General features: G+C 36.7%; 2 protein-coding genes across 2 annotated transcripts; both read left to right on the top strand.

The window, feature by feature from the left end:
- Positions 1–5,980: 5,980 nt before the first annotated feature.
- Positions 5,981–6,910, top strand: LOC130045694 (olfactory receptor 5H2-like). The gene has a single exon (XM_056138541.1). It carries the CDS (start codon positions 5,981–5,983, stop codon positions 6,908–6,910), a length of 930 nt encoding a protein of 309 aa, XP_055994516.1.
- Positions 6,911–19,021: 12,111 nt separating this feature from the next.
- LOC130045693 (olfactory receptor 5H2-like) lies at positions 19,022–19,957 on the top strand. Its single transcript, XM_056138540.1, has one exon. The coding sequence runs from the start codon at positions 19,022–19,024 to the stop codon at positions 19,955–19,957; it is 936 nt and encodes a 311-aa protein (XP_055994515.1).
- The last annotated feature ends 317 nt before the right edge of the window (positions 19,958–20,274 follow it).

Raw genomic sequence — 20,274 nt, 5'->3', positions numbered from 1 at the left:
CCCTTAAATACTTAGAACAGGGCTGAGTCTGGAGAGAACAGACACTCATGCTTCCCAAGGGCTTCCTTCTGACTGGTCAGCCAGCAATATGAGACCCACAAATGGTGTTACTAATATCCAAATCACTGTTGGCAGAAAACTAAGTTTCTCCACCCTTCCCTAGAAGAATCAAAATTAGGGGTATTTCCTTGACTTAGAGTTCATTCCAAAAAATACTTTCTATCAGAGACACCTTTCTATCTGGGAGGGCGAATATCTAGTTGGAGGGCATGGGATTTGTTATACTCCTCCTCTTCCCTCTCTCCGTAAAGCCACAAAACTTTTGTTTGTTTTCTCAAGATAAAAACCACATTGACTTAATAATTTATACTCATGTGATTGCTAAATTAAAGTGATAGAAAAAACATCAGAATAGAAAGCTACATTAAAAATAATGAAAGGGCAATAAAGTCACCATGAATATAATAAAAAAAAAAACATAGTATGAGACTAATTCCTGAAGACAGCAAAGGTCCAGGAGAACTGGTCTATGACTGGAAGCTTGCCACAAGTAGTTGGTCTGGGTAGAGGGCAGTTGGGATAGAAAATGGACTACTGTGATGTATGATGATGATAGTTGGAAATGATTGATCTGGACAAGATCTGAGTGTTTAAAGTAGGTAAAGGGACAAACATGATAACCTTTTATTAACTGTAGTGAAAACCATAACGCCCAGAAGAAATGGAGAGAGAGAGGAAGTGAGAGAGAGATGAGAGAGAGAGAGAAGAAGAAAGAGTGAGTCTGGGGTAGGTGGAGTGAAACTAGGGACATTGGTGGTGTGAAATATACACTGGTGAAGGAGCAGGTGTTAGAACATTGTATGATGGAAACTCAATCATGAGCAACTTTGTAATGTATATCCTATGGTGAGTTGATAAAAAAAAATTAAAATGGATAAATAAATTTTTAAAAAGAAAAATTTATGAAGAACAGATACTGTACAAAATTACACAGAAAATTTGGTAGAGAAAGCATTATTTCACTAGGAGAATTGTACAAGAAAAATACCTCCAAACCCATCAAATAATGGGGAGAAAAAGGGAACAGAAGTTTCCTCAAAAAGAAAATACAAATGGCCAAAAGGCACATGAAAAATGCTCCACATCACTAGTCATCAGCGAGATGCAAATCAAAACAACAATGAGATATCATCTCACACCACAGAGACTGGCACACATTCAAAAGAACAAAAGCGACCGGTGCTGGTGTGAATGTGGAGAAAAAGGGACGCTGTCTCACTGTTGGTGCGAATGTCCACTAGTCCAGTCTTTCTGGAAAACAGTATGGACAGTCCTCCAAAAACTAGAAATTGACCTTCCAAATGATCCCGCATACCACTTCTGGGAATATATCTGGAGAATGCCTTATTTAAGTAAATGATGCTGGATCTGAATGTTTATAAGCAAAAATGAGCCTGGATTTACAAACTATAAAACATAAACTCAAAATGGGTTTTAGAAGGAAATGGAGAAACTAGAAATATAACATCCAAGTAACAACTAATTAAAAAAATGGTAAATTTTACTTAAAAGAATTACTTTTTTAAGGAGAGAGAATAAAAGGGAATGCCCTGCCACTGAGGCGGGGTGAGGTGGTGGGGGATTGGGTGGGGGTGGTGGGAGGGTTGCTGGAAACATGGGTGGGGGAGAATGGGCACTGGTGGAGGAATGGGTAAACTATCACTGTATGACTGTAATGCAAACACGAAAGTTCATAAGTTTGTAACTGTACCCCAGGATGATTCACTAATAAAAATAAATAAATGAAAAATTAAATAAATTTAAAAAGAGAAAAAAGAATTACTTATTAAAAAATAGCTAAGATGAAAGACAAACTAAATATTGTCAGAAAATATGTGAAAATACAGTACCTGTAAAGAACTCTGAAAGTAAAATTATTAGGGAACAAAAATATCAGACTTTAAATGAAGAAAATCATTTAATAGGTCCTTCACTGGAAAATATAATGCAGATATCAAATAGAATACAAAAAAAGAATTCGGTTAACATCACTACTTATCAGAAAATACAAATTATAACCACAATGAGAAAATGGCTAAAGTTAAAAATACATTGCCCTGCCACAGAGGCAGGGTGGGATAGGGGTTATGGGGGGTGGGAGGCATGCTGGGACCCTTGGTGGTAGAGGATGGGCACTGGTGGAGGGATGGGTACTTGATCATTGTATAACTGAAACCCAAGCACAAAAATTTGTAAGTCTACGACTATACCTCATGGTGTTTCACTAATAAAACACACACACACACACACACACACACACACACACAAAATACATTCAATATTGGAAGCAGCATTAGAACTTTTGCACTCAGAAATAGTCAGTAAAGAGAGTTTATAAATAAATATATAAATATACAGAGTTTTAAGAAAGCAATAAATTTATAAATTTATGCCTTTCTGCTTATACTAATCCCTTTATCTCCATATCATATTGCTTACTCAAGCCTTCTGAAACATTTCACAGTGCGTCTTCTTTTAGCTATGCCACTGTTCTTTACAGTATTTTATTTACAAATCTGAAGAGCAGGAAAATTTGACTGAGGCTACTAAAAAGATGAATTTACTTTCCCTCTATAGAATCAGAATTCAAGTGGAGGATAGACTCATTTTATTCATTAGATACCACATCAAAATTTCATAATAAGGTGACATAACCTTTTTTGGAACAAAGGGTCACTGAAAGCTTTTTCTGTTAGAGCATAAAAGACAAATAGAAACATGTCACCACTATATTCTGAATTCCTCGTTTCCCCAACTTAAGGTAAATTGCAGAGTCACTGACATAGCCTCTTTGGCCCCAGTATTCACCCACCCATACTTATCTCCCTGGATACGACTTTAAAAAATCTATAATTATCTTACATAATACCATACTAATTAATGTACTCAGGAAAACACTTTCTAAATAAAATAATTTCTGAATATGTTGGAGGTAATTTCTGTGGTGGAAAATAGTGACATAAAGTTCACTTTGAATTGTTGACAATAGAACTTTATACAGTAACTCTTAGTTTATGGTTTCATGGATAAGCAATGTCCTGTGAGACAATCTGGCTACTTAAGCTTTCCTAAGTGCATACTGACCAGTAGAAAAATTGAGTTTTGTTCTAAAGGGAGTCCTTGTGTATTGTCAGGGGAGTTTAGTACCTCAGTCCTTCCTCTTCTGGCAAAAGCACACAGTTGTACTATTGGTTGTCTCCGATCAAAACAAACTTATATGAACAACGTTTTCTTGGGTGAGGAAACCAAGTCTTAAAATGAATCAGCATATTATCACGTTCATTATTGTCATTCCAGTGCTATTGCATATTCTCCTGTTTTACCCCAGTTGAAAGGATCTCTATGGTTTCTCATAAGACTTAGGTAAGAGAAAAATTATTTGCATACTATTTCTTCTAGAAAAAAATTAAATGCTTTATAATTTAAATAACATCAATTAGGTTTACAATATGTGAAAATAGGTAGAAATGGAAAAAAAGCAGTGCATTGTGGGATTATTATGTGTGTGCTAAAATGTGGATATGCAAAATAACTGTGTTTTTTCTATTTAGAGCATATAATGTGCAGCTTCCTGGGTTTCTCCTGCTTCTTTCAGAACCTTCCTCAGTATCTTTTTAGCCTTTCATGAATCTTTCCTTGATATGAACCAGGTCTCTTAGATGCAGGAGGAAATCAGTTAATCACATGGAAATTGTAACTAAATTTAATAGTTGAATATTCATCTGAGAAAGTAAGCAATAAAGGAAGAAAAATAACAGTCTGCAGTCAAAATCTTGTCCCAGTAGTAGTTCAATAATAGTTGTTACTGCATTTGTGAGTGGAATTGTCTTCCAACACTGACATTGTGATGGATGCAACATTTGTTTGGGGAGAAGTTTTCATGTGCTGCCTTTGATCCTAATGTTTTCATCTGTCACTCTCCCTGTCCTTCTTCTCTTTCTAAGATATAGATTTGGTGGCTTTGTTTGCCAAATCTAGATAAGTCTCTTCAATCAGTTGCAACGATAGGATGAAAAAATTTGTTTATAGATCATGGGTTTCCTGATGGATGGTAATCTCTTCAGGAGAGCAAGATTATATTTAGAGAAAAGAGAAGGTCTAGTAAATAATATGCATTAACCTTTATAATATCTTTAGCATAATTTCCTCATGTTTCTTTTATTTTTTTATCAACTCAGCACGTTCTCTGAAGGAAAAGTCTACCATAATTATGCCTTCAACTAATGACACAATGACTCCTTGCATGTTATTTCTATTTACCTCTTGTGAACTCATTCTACTAAATAAGTTCACTTTGATGTTTAGAGAATGATCATCTATCTCACAAATCATCCCCCGTGACTTAATAGTTGTTCTCAATATTTAATGAGCACCAATGTAACAATTAAGTAATTTCTTTCCTAAACAGAGACTTCATTTCATACCTGTCACTGAATGCAAGTGACTATTTCTTTTCAAGTTATCGTTTTGTATGTATTGTAGAAGATCTGATCATACAAAGACTAGCTATTTCACATGTAATTCAATCATCTGGGAAGCATTACTTTTGAAATAGAATGCTAGAACTCACTCTTACAAACAGAATGAATTTCTGCAATAATACCTCAAATTCTATACTTTGCAAAATCCTGCCAGACAATTCTGAAGTATAATTAAGTTGGAAATCACTTGATGGTGAATACAGCCTTTTAATTTTGTTCCAATCACGTGGAGAGTATCTGTCACTGTCACTGTCCTGTTGTTCATTGATTTGCTAGAGCGGGCCCAGTAACATCTCCATTTTGAGACTTGTTGTTACTGTGTTTGGCATATCAAATACATCACGGGCTTTGCCGTCCAGGCGAGATACTCACGGTAGCTTGCTGGGCTCTCCAAGAGGGGTGGAGGAATCGAACCCGGCTCGGCCAGGCTGGCTGTGCACAAGGCAAATGCCCTGCCGTTGTGCTTTCTAGCCCCCTTGGAGAGTATCATGCTAAGTGAAATGAGTCAGAAAGAGAGGGACAGACATAGAAGGATTACACTCATTTGTGGAGTGTAGAATAACTTAACATGAGGCTGAAACCCAAGGACAGTAAATACAAGGGTCAGGAGGATTGCCCCATAGCTGGAAGCCTGCCACATGAGCAGAGGAGCAGATGAGCAGAAGGCAGCTGGAATGGAAAAAGGATCACCAAGAAAATGATGGCTGGAGGAATCAGTCGGGATGGGAAATGTGTGCTGGAGGTAGATAATGTACCAAACATGATGACCTCTCAGCGTCTGTATTGCTAGCCATAATGCCCAAAATTAGAGAGAGAGTATGGGGAATATTGTCTGCCATGGAGGCAGGGGGAGGGTTGAAAAGGGGGGGAGTATTCCAGGGATATTGGTGGTGGGGAATATGCACTGGTGGAGGGATGGGTGTTTGATGGTTGTGTGATTGTAACCCAAACATGAAAGCTTGTAACTATCTCATGGTGATTCAATAAAATAAAAAATAATAATAATTTTACTCCAATCTCCATATTCACCACATGATGTCTAATTTTTGTGCTATCAAAAAATCATGCCAAAACACTCAAAAGCCATCAGTGTATTTTATGTATCAAGCAGATGACATCTTGTTTGTTTTCTAGATAAATTCTTTAAACATCCATTTTTGGAATCTAAATCTACTTCCTGTAAAAATTTAAAGATGCTTAGAATAACTTTTCAGTTTTTTATTCTATTTCCTTCATACACTTGAACTAAAACTGTGGTTATTTCCATTTCTTAAAATCATAGAATCATTTTCATGTACTATAATCATTTATAATTTTAAGATTGTATTCTGATAGTCATATGATGTGTTTTCAATGATCTCCAACTGTCAGTTTTTCTTCCACAGTGAATATTTTTGTAAACTGTAATGCATTTCATTTTAGGTGATATCCAGTGATACATGGAGACCGACAATACAACATTGGTTTCAGAGTTTCTTCTCACAGGGCTTAGATATCGACAGGAGTGGCAAATCCCATTATTTCTGATGTTCTTGACAGTCTACCTCATGACCATGATGGGGAACCTCGGTCTCATTGTTCTTATATGGAATGACTCCCAACTGCACATTCCCATGTACTTATTCCTTGGAAGTTTAGCCTTTATTGATGCAACGTTGTCATCCACAGTGACCCCCAAGATGCTGTTTGACTTTTTCTCCAAAAATAAGATCATATCATTTACTGAATGCATGATACAATTTTTTTTCTTTGCTATTGGAGTAACCACAGAATGTTTCCTTTTGGCATGCATGGCATATGATCGCTATGTAGCTATATGCAAACCTTTACAGTATCCAGTCATTATGAGCAATAAACTATGTTTTCGTCTCTCAGTCTCATCCTATGGAGCTGGCATTATTCATGCTTTTCTTCACATAGGTTTGTTGTTGAGATTAACTTTCTGCAATGACAATGTAATACCTCACTTTTATTGTGACATTGAGCCATTGTTTAAGATCTCCTGTACTGATCCTTCCATTAATATTTTGATAGTTTTTATTTTTGCTGGTTCAATTCAAGTAGTCACCATTATGACAGTTCTTGTCTCTTACACACTTGTTCTCTTTACAGTCTTAAAAAAGAAGTCTTTGGAAGGTATAAGGAAAGCGTTCTCCACCTGTGGAGCCCATCTCTTATGTGTGGCTTTATATTATGGTCCTCTTCTTTTCATATATGTACGTCCTGGAGAAGCACAATCAGGTGGTCAAGATATGACATACTCTGTATTTTATATGATCATTATTCCTTTATTAAATCCAATTATCTACAGCCTGAGAAACAGAAAAGTCATAGATTCACTAATCAAAATCTTAAAGAGGAATATTTAAATCTTATATTAATAACTGTTCTCATATCATTAAAATATTTATTGACATAGCATTTAAATAATTATTCACAAAATATTCAATAAATAGGCATTAAATAAATTCATTAAATTTATTGTATGACTGAAACCCAATCATGAACAACTTTGTAACTGTATTTCATGGTGATTCAAAAGAAAACAAAATAGTAATAAATTTTACACATTAAATGTAACTACTTGATGATTAGTCTTCAAAGTTTTTCACGTACAAATGTCATATTCTTTTAATATCTTGATCATTAGGTCCAGGCTGCTTCAGACTCTGATCGCACGGCTGCATCCTACCCATTTTTCATAATTGCCACACCATATTTTATGGGGTTCAGACATTAGGCAACGAATCACAAATATATATATATATATATATAGAGAGAGAGAGAGAGAGAGAGAGAGAGAGAGAATAGAAACGTTACTGGCGCCTGCTCAAGGCAATTGACAACAATGGGATGACAGTGATACAGTCATGGTGATCATTAGGTCATTCTATAGTCCTTAAATATTTGTATTGGTATAACAAATATGCCAAATATAATTAAAGTTTCATGACACACATACTAGAACAACTGAAGCAGTAAGCAAATGAAAACATTTACTTCTTTGTGTGCTTCCTAGTATAGATTTTCTTATATACTTTGTAAGTGTTTCAACAGTGTTTACTTTCGAAAAGCTCTTGAGTAATATATTTGATAGTAATATAACTGCCCTGTCCTCCAACCTGAATATTCATCACTTTTATGTTATCATTTATTTAGGGATGGACTCAATCCCCGCTATACCTCTTTGATCCTGTCTTCACACTTTTAAATTCATAGTGTTGGTTTAGTTATTAGAATCAATTAGATGAGTCTTAGGAGTTCTATTAGCTCTGACAATATTTTAAATTTTATTTAATTTTAGACATAATGAAACTGCATTGCTGGTGGGGATCCAGTGCTCACATCACTGAAAAACAGTTGAGGAAAACCCAAGAAGAGAGATGAGACAGTAAAGGGAGTGTTAAGTGATAAAATGATGCTCATATTCAATATGCATCTATGAGTACCATGAGAAATGTGTTGCCTGCTCAAGGTCCTTACTACCTGTCTGAGTCAGTGCTGAGTCAGTGTTGCTGGGTTTTTTAAAATGTTCACAATGTCAGGAAACTAAGTGATCAGACTCATGAACTGAGTTGATAAGGTCAGAGAGAGAGAGAGAGCATCGTGTAGGAATAGAAAGAAAATGGTATTTATTTTCCTTAACTAAGAAGCATGAAGTGATAAGTTCGAAAATAATACAGTGGATAGGGCACTTGCCTTACTAGCAGAGACTCAGATTCAATCCTCAGCACCTCATATTGTCTCCTGAGCTCACTCCTTTCAGGAGTGATTCCTGAATGCAGAGCCCTGAGCCCTGCCACGTATGGCCCTCAAACCAAAATAAATAATAAATGTAATTGAATAATATAAAGAAAACAGAATAACAAGTCATGAGTATTGTAGGAAAGTGTGTTCACCAAAAAAATGTTTAATACATTCTACAAATGTATTAAAATGTTCTAATACCAGGAAGATTTTTATAATATCATAGTGTCTAGTGTTTAGGAAGACTGAAAAAGAATTTTCAGGTTTTTACTCTATAAATGAATTGAAACGGGTTGTTTCTTGCATTCTTTATTGTTCAATTAGAATCTGCCATCTATTTTCAGGTCTGTGCTCGAACGGGCCCAGTAACGTCTCCATTTTGAAACTTGTTGTTACTGTGTTTGGCATATCAAATACATCATGGGCAGCTTGCCAGGCTTTGCCGTGCAGGCGAGATACTCTCGGTAGCTTGCTGGGCTCTCCGAGAGGGTAGAGGAATCAAACCTGGCTGGGCTGGGCTGGCTGCACGCAAGGCAAATGCCCTACCGCTGTGCTATCACTCTAGCCCTAGAGTTATGTTCGCATAAATAAGTGATTATACTTTCACAGATGTGTATAATTATTATGATATATACAGCTTTACAAATATCTTTATCTGATGTGAAACACGTTTGTGTTTTTATGTATGTCTTAATACTTGTATCTGCATTTATTCTGGAATTTATGAGGTACTTTCACTTAAATTTTGGTTTAAATCTTTTGCCCCAAGGAAAGGGGACATTGGTGGTGGATCGTTGTTGAATCATTGTGTGCCTGGAACAACTCTATTATGAACAACTTTGTAAATCAGTGTCTTAAAAATTAAAAAATATATATTTTCCCACACAATCCCAATGTCTATGCATTACATTCCCACTAACACTGTTTTTATCACTGAAAACCATGCAGACGAGTCCTTCTTTTTCAGATTTATTTTGCTGCACACATCTCTTGTCATATCTCTCCACCATGAACTGAACCCTCACACCTACTGAGCAGTCTGATATTATTACTATTATTATTATTATTATTATTGTCGCTTTTTGGATCACACCAGCGATGCACAGAGGTTACTCCTTGCTTTTGAACTTAGGAATTACTCCTGGAAGTGCTTGGAGGACCATATGGGATGCTGGGAATCAAACCCAGGTGGGCCGCGGGCAGACAAACGCCCTACCCACTGTGCTATCGCTCCAGCCCCCTGATATTAATTTTGAATTGTTGCTGATCATTAACTTAATGTGATAAAAATATGAGTATATCTTTATCTTTTTTGGGGGGGACTCCACACCCAGGATTTACTCCTGGCAGTACTTGGAGGAAAAAAATAAGTATTTAAATAAATGATGTTACTTGTGCTACACTACACTAGCACGTGACAGGGATGAATGGAGACATTACTGGCACCCGCTTGAGCAAATTGATGAAAACAGGGTGATAGTGATATATTTCTGCTGTCCACTTCAGAAGATTAGGCTAGGTCATTTGCCTCCTTTTAGTTCTCCTGAAATATTCCCTCTGTGCTCAATAAACTGGATGATGCATTTCACATTGGCAAGATACAACTGTTAAGTCCAGATCATTGACTAAGTACTAATCATTGCTAGAAACACTCCCAAACAATTCCAAAAACAACCTTAGATATCTGGAAAAGTAATTAATTAGTGAGTATGACTCATAAAATTATCCATCACAATAATTATTATCAGTTTACCACTTAAAATATTCCAATAAACCATACTTCAGCCCCCAAAAAGAAACCATCAAAGTCATGATTCATGTATGCTGAACATAAAATAAAAAATACTATTCTTTTCCCAGCTTACCAGGCTCTGCTATGCAGGTGGGATACTCTCAATAGTTTGCCAGGCTCTCCAAGAGGCATGTATATATATATATACAAATTTATGTATATATATATACACAAATTTATATGTATATATACATGTATTTATTTCCCTCTATGATTTGTTGCTTACTGTCTTAACCCCATCAAATATGGTGTGGTAATTTTGGAAAACGGGTAGGAAGTGTCTTATGATGTGTTCAGGAATATGTTCACTCATGCTTGAGGCTTGTCCTGAGCCTGTGGAAAGCAGTCTGGAGTGTGGTGGCAGCGGTTGGGTAGTGAAGGTCGGCTGCTGGAACTGGGTCCCTTGAGGTGGGGAGTGCTCTCACCCGACCCTTCTGGGGCGCCCTGAGTGAAAACAGTCTGGCACGGAGTCCAGTGGCATGGTTATGGAGGCCTCATTTTATGCTCTCTTCCGGGAGAAGCAGCCCATGAGTTCTGGAGGGTGGCTGATAAAAAAGATTATCTGGTGCTGGCAGGAGGTGTCTTATGGGTGTGATCCCTGGGTCACTGGAGACTGGGGGAAGCAGGCAGAGGATCTCTGCTCCCAGCTCCTCTTGAACCCAGAGTACAAAGTCACAAAGTTCCTCATTATCTGGGTTCCGTGGGAATTCACTCATGCACGAGGCTAGACTGGAGCATATGGAAAGCAGCCTGGAGCATGGCAGCCGTTGGGTAGTGGAGGTCAGCTGCTGGGCTCCACCCCCAAGCTACCTGTGGCATATGCCAAAAACAGTAACAATAACAGGTATCAGTCCCCTGACCATGAAAGAGCCTCCAATATGGCAGTGTTGGGAAAGACGAGTAAGGAGAGGCTGCTAACATTTCAGGGCTGGAATGAATGAAAAGGTTACTGGTACCCGCTCAAGTAAATCTATGAACAATAGGATTGACAGTGATGCAGTGATACAGTGATTCTTTTCCCAGAAAGGGAGATAATATTGTTGAAAAAAAATTGGATATTAGCTATTACTCAGATCAGTGGTTAGAAAATATTTTCTCCCAGACTGTGGGGTGTCTTTTTACTCTGTTCTATTATTTCTTTTGTGGGGCAAAAGATTCTTAATTTTGTGTAGCCCAGAGACAAATCCTTAGGTGTATAGTCAGCCAATCTTTCACAAAGGAGTTAAGAATATGAAGTGGAGAAAGGAAAGCCTGGTTGATAAATGATTGGGAAAACTGGCATGCAAAAAACATAAATTCAAATTCCTATTTCTTCCACAAAAGTTAATTGAGTGTGATGTTTATATTAAGTCCAGCTTGTGAATATCATATTGCTTACTCAAGTCCTTCAGCAGTACTTTGCAATGAATCCTGATTTATTTATTCTACTTCTTCACTTTTTGTTTTTATTTATGATATTTTCTCATTTTTTTAAAGGCGAATATCGAAGAAGGAAGACTGCATTTACCTCTATAGAGTCATGATACAAGTGGAGTTAGGCTCTTTGTTTTACTCTTTATATTACAAATCAAAATTTCACAAGTAGAATAAGTTGAATTTTAATTTTCAGAATGAACTTTTTTACTGATAAATTCCTCTGTTAATGTGTAAAAGGCAAATCTAAATTTATTGCCTCTCTCTCTATTTTGAATCCATCAGATTTCCTTAATTAAATGGAAACACTGTTGACTCTGGACTCTATAGAACCTGCATAAGAGATCCTCTGCCTGCTTCCCCCAGTCTCCAGTGACTCAGGGATCACATCCATAAGCCATACCCTGCCGGCACCAAATAATCGCCTCATCGGCCATGCTCCAGAACTCATGAATGCTTCTCCCAGACAGGAGTATAAAAGGAGGCTCCCAGAACAATGCCACCGGACTCTGAGCCAGGCTGTGGGGCTGGTGAGAGCCCTCCCCACCCCAAGGGACCCAGCCCCTGCAACCAACCTCCACTGCCCAACCATCGCAGCAGTGTAGGCTGCTTTCTGGACTGCAACACATTATAAGACACTTCCTACCCATTTATGCCTCTTGGAGAGCCCATCAAGCCACTGAGAGTATCCCGCCTGCACGGGCAGAGCCTGGCAAGCTCCCTGTGGCATATTCGATATGCCAAATACAGTAATGACAATAGCTCTCATTCCCCTGATCCTGAAAGAGCATTCAATCACTGGGAAAAGACGAGTAAGAAGAGGCTGCTAAAATCTCAGTGTTGGGAGGAATAGAGACATTACTGCCGCCTACTTGAGTAATTCGAAAACCAACAGGATGACAGTGACAGTGATACAGTGAATGGAAACACTAAAGTCCCTGATCAAGTTTCCAAGGTACATGTGATACTTCACATTCTGACCTTCCTGTTGCAATGCACATCCTGGTTTTTTTTATAGTAGAATTCTTTTATTTTAAAATGCATCAATAAAATTTTATTTTAAACATATTATTAGCTAGAAAGACTTTTCAAGATACATGTGTATTTTTCCCAGGAGTTGCCCCAGTGTAATCTCAAGAATCCATGTTGACTCCTTCTCTGGAAACCTATTTCTTTTTTTTTTTTTTTGAATCATCGTGAGAACACTCACAAAGCCTTCAGTTCAAGACTCGGTTGGTCATACAATGATCAAACAACCATCCCTTCACCAGTGCACATTTTCCACTACCAAGAACCCCAGAATACCCCTCTCCCACCCACCCCCTGCCTGTGTGGCAGATTTCCATTTTACTCTCCCTCTCTATGTTGATCACATTCAATATTACAACAAAATACCCAACGTTGTTTCTTTATATTCATGTTAGCAACACTTATTGTATTGTCTTTCTCCAGTAATTTGGGGTCTGTAATATTTTAGATATTCCAATTTTATACGCACATGGGGATGTAAGTGTCCACAGACATCACATTGTTAGAAAGGAAAACTTTTGGGCCCACCTTGGACCTACTAAAACAGAATATGCATTAAAATATACATATATGTACATATAACACATATGTACATATTTCCAGTAGATTTACAGGAAAAAATTTAGGAAACAGTGTCTAGATATTTTGTTATTTTGGTTCTTCATTTTGTTTTCACTGTGCACTGACTCTGAACACAGGCTAATAAGATTTCTCATCAGATTTTAGCATCAAGTAGAGAGTTATTATATGTAGGATGACATTGCTTTGTCCTTTCTCCCTTGCCACAAGGAGCTTAGGTTTATCAGATTACACCCATCACAGTGCTCCCGAGTCACTCCCATTCCTTTGTTTATCTGTAACCACTTCTCTCTGCTCTCTTCCCCAACCAGTTAATCAGCTTTTCCCCCTAACCAGGCTCTGTTCATTTGTAAGGTCAGATCCTTCTAGGACACTGAAACTGTATTATAAGTTAATATTGCCTTTCTCCTCTCCTTATGTCTTTTGAATAGTTTACTTTAATGCAATGTTCTTTTTGTATAGATACAGAAAGACAGTTAATATTACGCTTTGTAACTTAGGATTTAATTGGCTTTGAATATTATTCACTCCTGGGCATCTGCTTTCTCAACTTAAGCCTCAGTTGTTCTTAGTTCCTAACACCCCAAAAGCAGGGTCCCGACGAGGGACTGAATGGACCCAGGGCAAGCAGTGAGCTACCCTGACATCGAAATGGGCCAGGCCAAAGTACCAAGATTCTTAACTATAAGTTAAGAGTTTGATCATAGACAAATGCTGTCATGATCCAAAAGTAACGACGAGTCTAGGACCCTGCTAGGGATAGGAAAGACTATCTGGCCTGAGCACTGTAGTCTGAGATTGAGATGGCCCTAGGAGAGCAATTCTATTAGTTTAAGGTATTTCTTACTGAATCCATACAAAATGATTTATAATATGTGTGCTTATATGTTTGCTGGACAAGGAGAGGAGAAACATATCCAGGGGATTCCGCTCTAGGGTGGGTCAATCTGATAATAAGAATCTGTCCTAGAAGCAGCTTTCGCAAGGGAAAGAACTTTACCCCTATTGATTGTGACCACACCTATGTGTAATTGTTACCCCAACCCCTCATGGTTTGGGGATTTTAACTAGACTGTAAGAGTGGGCGAGGGGATCAGAATCCAGATCCAGATTCCAGAGCGAGAAAGAGAATGAAGGGGGATCGAGGAGGAGAATGAAGTAGCATGGTGGAGGAAGAAGCAAGAGGAGAGTCAGAGGAGAATGGAGATGGGAATGGAATAAGCTGCAACTAAGACCAGCTAGCCTGGCCCTCATTTCCTTCCTTCGCCTGTTCATCGCCTTCGACCTCCCTGGGATGGGAGAACCTGCGTGAGACTACCGAACGCGGGCAGCGGGAGATATAGACCGCAGCGGTCTTTTTTGAGTTTACACAATTATAGGCCTGAAAAAAGAAGTGAACTGAAATTCAAATGAAGAGCATAATGCTTGGCTTTAGAACTTGAAAAAATTCAGAACTTTGGTCATTAAAATGATCTATGATTAACTTCGACAAGAACATATTCATCAATGCACTGAGAACGAGGTCTAATTCTAAATAAAATGAAGTTTCCATCAACAGATCAGAAGTACTTTTTTGTGGTGGAAAATAAAGTGCAAATACATTGCTCAAATTATGTTGCTCAAGCTACAATAATTGATGCTTATGATTTCATGAACTATAAGGTCCTGTGGGGCAGCCTGACTTCTCATGCTTGCCTAAGTGCACACTTACCAATAGAAAGGGAGTCCTAAGCGCAGACCTTTTGTGTTCTCAGGGGTGTATATACGTCACTCCTTCGTCTTCTGGCAAAAGCACAAAAGTGTACTATTGGTTGATTCTTGTGTCAAAACAAATTTATATGACAACTTTTTCCTGAGGTGAGGAAATGAAGTCTCGGAAATGAATCAGTGTCTGTGAGCTTGCTATTCCACTGCTACTGTTTTCATTCTTCTTCAGTCTTAACTGTGGAAAAAAATCTCTAAGGTTATGGGTAAGATGGAAAAGATTTGCACAATATTTGTTATGTCTTCTATATAAAAATTTAAATGTTATATAATTTGCAATAATTTAAATGTTAACATGTGAAAATAATCAGGTAGAAATGAAAAAACTCAATTGTGTGGGAGATTTTGAGTCCAGGATCTCATATTCTGAATAGCTGTCATACCAAATTGTTTTTTTTTTTTCATGTTTTGTTAACTTAGGGCTAGAGCGATAGGACAGCAGGTAGCCTTGCACACGGCTGACCCGGCCAACCTGGGTTCAATTCCTTCACCCCTCTTGGGGAGCCCGGCAAGTTACCGAGAGTATCTCGCCCACTTGGCAAAGCCTGGCGAGCTACCTGTGATGTATTTGATATGCCAAACACAGTAACAACAAGTCTCACAATGGAGACGTTACTGGGCCTGCTCGAGCAAATTGATGAACAATGGGAGGACAGTGCTACAGTGCTACAGTGCTTTGTTAACTTGTCCATAATGATTTCATAAAGTACGTTTTGTGAACTAGAAATCTAAATTAAAAGTTAGTTTAAAATTTCAGTTATATGATTCTTACAGAAGACACTATTTGATGGTTTCTGATAAAATACAGTTTGTTTAACAAGCCATTAAAAATTTCAAGCTATTGTAACTGTATATCTCATCATGACTCAACAAAAACAAAATCCTCACCATGCAGATTTACATATAAACATACAATTGTCAGGCTTTGAAGTTCTAGGAGTCCAATTTGATTCCAAAAATTTGTCTTCATTTTGCCTCTAAAAAGCCATTGATATTTATGCCTAAAAACTCCACTAAATTGAATGTGTTTTTTAGCTTCCTTGTGGACACATACATGACAAAATAAAGCAATCAAGCTGTCAACGTCATTCAATTTTTTTCAACAGGTATAATGGAAAAAACCACTCTCCAAAAAAGACCCTAGTATCTCTCATTGTCTTACTGTGAAATTAAACTATCTTAGGAACGCAAAAAATATTTTTCAAGCTAAATTGTGTGCACATTAATTCTCTTCTTTCATCTGCCTATAACAATAATTTTAATGAGTAATATTCTATATATATAAATTAGAAACAGGTGTTATGAACTGCAAATAGACATTACCAGGTCTCTATATTTGTAGTTACATAATAACTACCTACATATAAAATATATGTATCACTCAATATTTAACCAGTATCCTTCCTTTACACTTTCCATAATTATGAATTAGTAGCAATCTACAGACAACTTGAATTTGAGAGTTTTCAATTTTATAATGGTTTGAATTGCTGGGTAGGTAGACCTTTTCTTACCAAAAAAATAAGAACTTTACACTGGAAAAGTTTATTCAGTGTCCAGTCAGGCTCAGTTTTTATTCTGCTTAAACAAACAAATTAGCAAATCTCCCAACAGCAGAGAGAGAGACTTCTCTCAACTAGGACCTGGACAATTTTTAGAAAGGCATTGTATTCATTAGAGTGATAGAAAAAACAAGTTTTAAGTTAATTAACATTTTTTAAAAACTACTAGGTTTAATTTTTTTACAAGGCTTAATTTTAGAAAAAAATAGTCACTGAAAACATTACAACAGAAAGTTTACAAAATAAAAATTTCAGTCAAAGTTTAATTTAGACTGAAAAATTTAAACTTTTTTTTTAAAGAAAAAGTTTCTCAGACCTTTAAACTTTTCAGGAACACCAAACTTAAACATTTCACCTCTCAAGTCTCTGAGTTTTTTTCCTTTATTTCCTATTATTATTCTTGGTGACTTTAGCTCTGCATTCTCTGAGTTGTCTCCTGACCATTTATGTGTCTGTCATTTTCTATCTGTTACTCATGATCCTAATGTTTTCCTTGCACCAACATATTTCCTTTCCACTTTTGTTACTTTTTCACTATCATCCTATATCACCTTTTTTGAAAACTTCATCCATGTGTTAAGAAGCAGAAAGATGCCAAATGATCTCAGCCTTCAATGCACAGCTCAATCACTTCTCCTGTTTGTTTGATCACTTCTCATTGCATTCTGGCCTCAAAGCTATAAGATGAAAATTACTCTGAATAGACCTCCAAAATCTCACACATAAACAAAAACGGATTTATTTTTGTTTGACTGTGAGATCTATTTTGGTATTTGATATGGTTTCACGGCAAATTTCTTAGTGTCTCTTTTCTTTTGTTTTTGGGTCACACCCGGCAGTGCTCAGGAGTTCTTCCTGACTGCACTCAGGAATTACTCCTGATAGTGCTCAGGGGACCGTACAAGAGACCAAGGATTGAACTCAGATCAGGGGCACGCAAAGCAATCCGCTGTTCTATCTCTCCAGATCCCAGTGTCTCTTTCACTTTTTGAATTTATAGTGGTGCTCAGCTCTCTGGGTTCTTCTTACTTCTCTCGGTATCCTCTCCTGGTCTCACATAAGTCCGTGGTATAATCCAGACCTGTTAGATGCAGAAGGAAATGAATGAATTGCAGGGATATTTTATCTAAATTCAATATTGGGGGATTTGGCTAAAAATAGCGAAGGAAAGGAAAGAAATCAACCAATCAGCAGACAAAAGGAGGTCCCATTATTTGCTCAATTAGAGTTGTGTGCTTGCTGTTGTGAACAGGATGAATTCTCACTCTGATGACGTTGATGCGATGGGGACAGGATGAATTTCACAGTGTCTTTACATTTCTGTTCTTGCATCTAAATTTTCTATTGTCATTGTACCTTTTCTTTCTCCATATTCCAGACATAAATTGGATGGATTTGATTTACCAAATCTAGGCAAGTTACTTTACTCTAAAAGAATGAAGGTTGATGAGAAATGAGATGACAAAGTCTGTTTATCACTACTTTGGCTTTTTCATTAGGTGGCAATTTCTGAAAGCCACAAGAACTATGTCATAGAAAAGGAAATCAGATATTGGCAGTCTAATGCATATTGTTTATTGACTCTAGAGTATCTTTAACATAACATACTCTAGTTTCTATGTATTCTTTTCTTTTTGTGCACATTTTCCAAAAGAAAGGGAATACATGAGTATCCTTTCAGCTAGAGCAGTGACTCCTAATATGTTATTTCTAGTAAATTCTACTGGACTCGGATTACTAAATAAATCCTTCCTGGATATTTAGAAGACACCTACACTATAAATGATGCACCATGTCTCAGTAATCTGTCTCACAGTAATCAAGAAATGAAAGTAATCAAGTTCATCTTCTTCACTGACATTCTCCTTCATATTTATCACTGAAGCCAAGTAATTCAATATTCTATTTCTATCTGGGATGCTTTCTTACTTTGTTTATCACTCACAGACAAGTTGGTTCACTAGCTATCCAATCATCTGGGGACAATTACTTTTGAAATAGTATTCTAGAACTTACTGACTTAGTTTCTGCAGCAATACCTCAGAATTCATAATTCATAAAATTCTGTTGAGACAATTATAATGATGTATAAACTAGACCTGAAACAGTGAATTTACTAAAGTCCAAGTTTTGCTCTATGATGCCTATCATATACACTATCAAAAAATTAATTCCAAAGCACTATGAAAGTTACCAGTGCATCCCTAACATGTGAAAATTTTTATTGTTTACATGATCTATAATGTATTTTAAATCCATATCAATTTTCTATTCCCTTTACTGATAATCCACCTTTTATACCTTCTTTACAATACACAATTATGTTCCCCCAAATGAACAATGCTTTTAATGCCATTTTTAATCTATTGATTCCTGCATTGCACTTGAACTAAAATTTTGTGTTTATTTCCATTACTCAGAGCAATAAAGTGCCCAAATGATTTCAAATATTTTAGCAATCAGATATGAAAGTAGCTGGGTAATCTTGTAAGAAAACAGCAATTCAAGTCTGCTCCCCCAGTCTTCTATTTATGTTTTCAAAGTGAATATTTTTTAAAACAGTGCATTTCATTTTAGGGGATTTCTAATGACACATGGAGAAGAAAAATACAACAGTCATTGCAGAGTTTGTGCTCACAGGACTTGCATATCAAAAGGAGTGGAGAATCCCATTGTTTCTGGTATTCTTAGCAATATACATCATCACCATTGTGGGGAACCTTGGTCTTATTGTTCTTATCTGGAATGACTCTCAACTTCACATACCCATGTACTTATTCCTTGGAAGTTTAGCTTTCGTGGATGCATCAATATCATCCACAGTAACTCCCAAGATGTTAATAAACTTTTTCTCTAAGAATAAGTTGATCTCCTTTTCTGAATGCATAACACAATTCTTTTCCTTTGCCATAGGGGTAACCACAGAATGTTTTCTCTTGGCAACTATGGCATATGATCGCTATGTAGCTATCTGTAACCCGCTACTTTATCCAGTGATTATGACCAATAGACTTTGTATCTGGCTGATAGTCTCATCATTTGTAGGTGGAATTATTCATGCTTTTATTCACACGGGATTTTTGTTAAGATTAACCTTCTGTAATGACAATATAGTACATCACTTTTACTGTGATATTGAGCCACTGTTCAAGATTTCTTGCACTGATCCATCAATTAATATTCTGATAGTTTTTATTTTTTCTGGTTCAATTCAGGTATTCACTATTATGATTGTTCTTGTTTCTTACACACTTGTTCTATTCACAATATTAAAAAAGAAGTCGTTAGAAGGCATAAAGAAAGCTTTTTCCACATGTGGAGCCCATCTCTTATCTGTGTCTTTATACTATGGTCCTCTTCTTTATATGTATATACGCCCTAGGTCTGCGCAGTCGGAAGAGCAGGACATGATGGACTCCATGTTTTACACTATCATTATTCCTTTGCTAAATCCAATTATTTACAGTTTGAGAAATAAGAAAGTCATAGATTCACTGAAAAAAATGTTAAAAAAACTATTTAGAGTTTAACTAATATTTATTTTCATTTCACTAAGTCAATAATAAAATCATATAGATTTAATGCTGTTACATGCTGATTAGTGCTCAAAGATTCTGCAAGTATAAGCACTCTACTCTTTTAATGGTATGAGGTGTACCACCTACTCAAGTCAAAATTTTTCTAGAGCTATTTCAAAAATGCAACATTTAAACAAATATTCATTCTATGGGAAATAAGTTAGAAAATAAGTAAAAATATATACTTCCATGTGCATTCCTCAGTTTTACTTTACTATGTAGGTATCAAGGGGTTAAAACACTTTCCTTTTATGCAACTGACTCTGGTT

The sequence above is a fragment of the Sorex fumeus genome, unplaced genomic scaffold (assembly GCF_029834395.1).
Source record: "Sorex fumeus unplaced genomic scaffold, SorFum_2.1 ptg000129l, whole genome shotgun sequence".
Classification (NCBI taxonomy): Eukaryota; Metazoa; Chordata; class Mammalia; order Eulipotyphla; family Soricidae; genus Sorex; species Sorex fumeus.
Note: the sequence above shows the minus strand (reverse complement) of the source record. Positions and strands in the feature narration are given on the sequence as shown.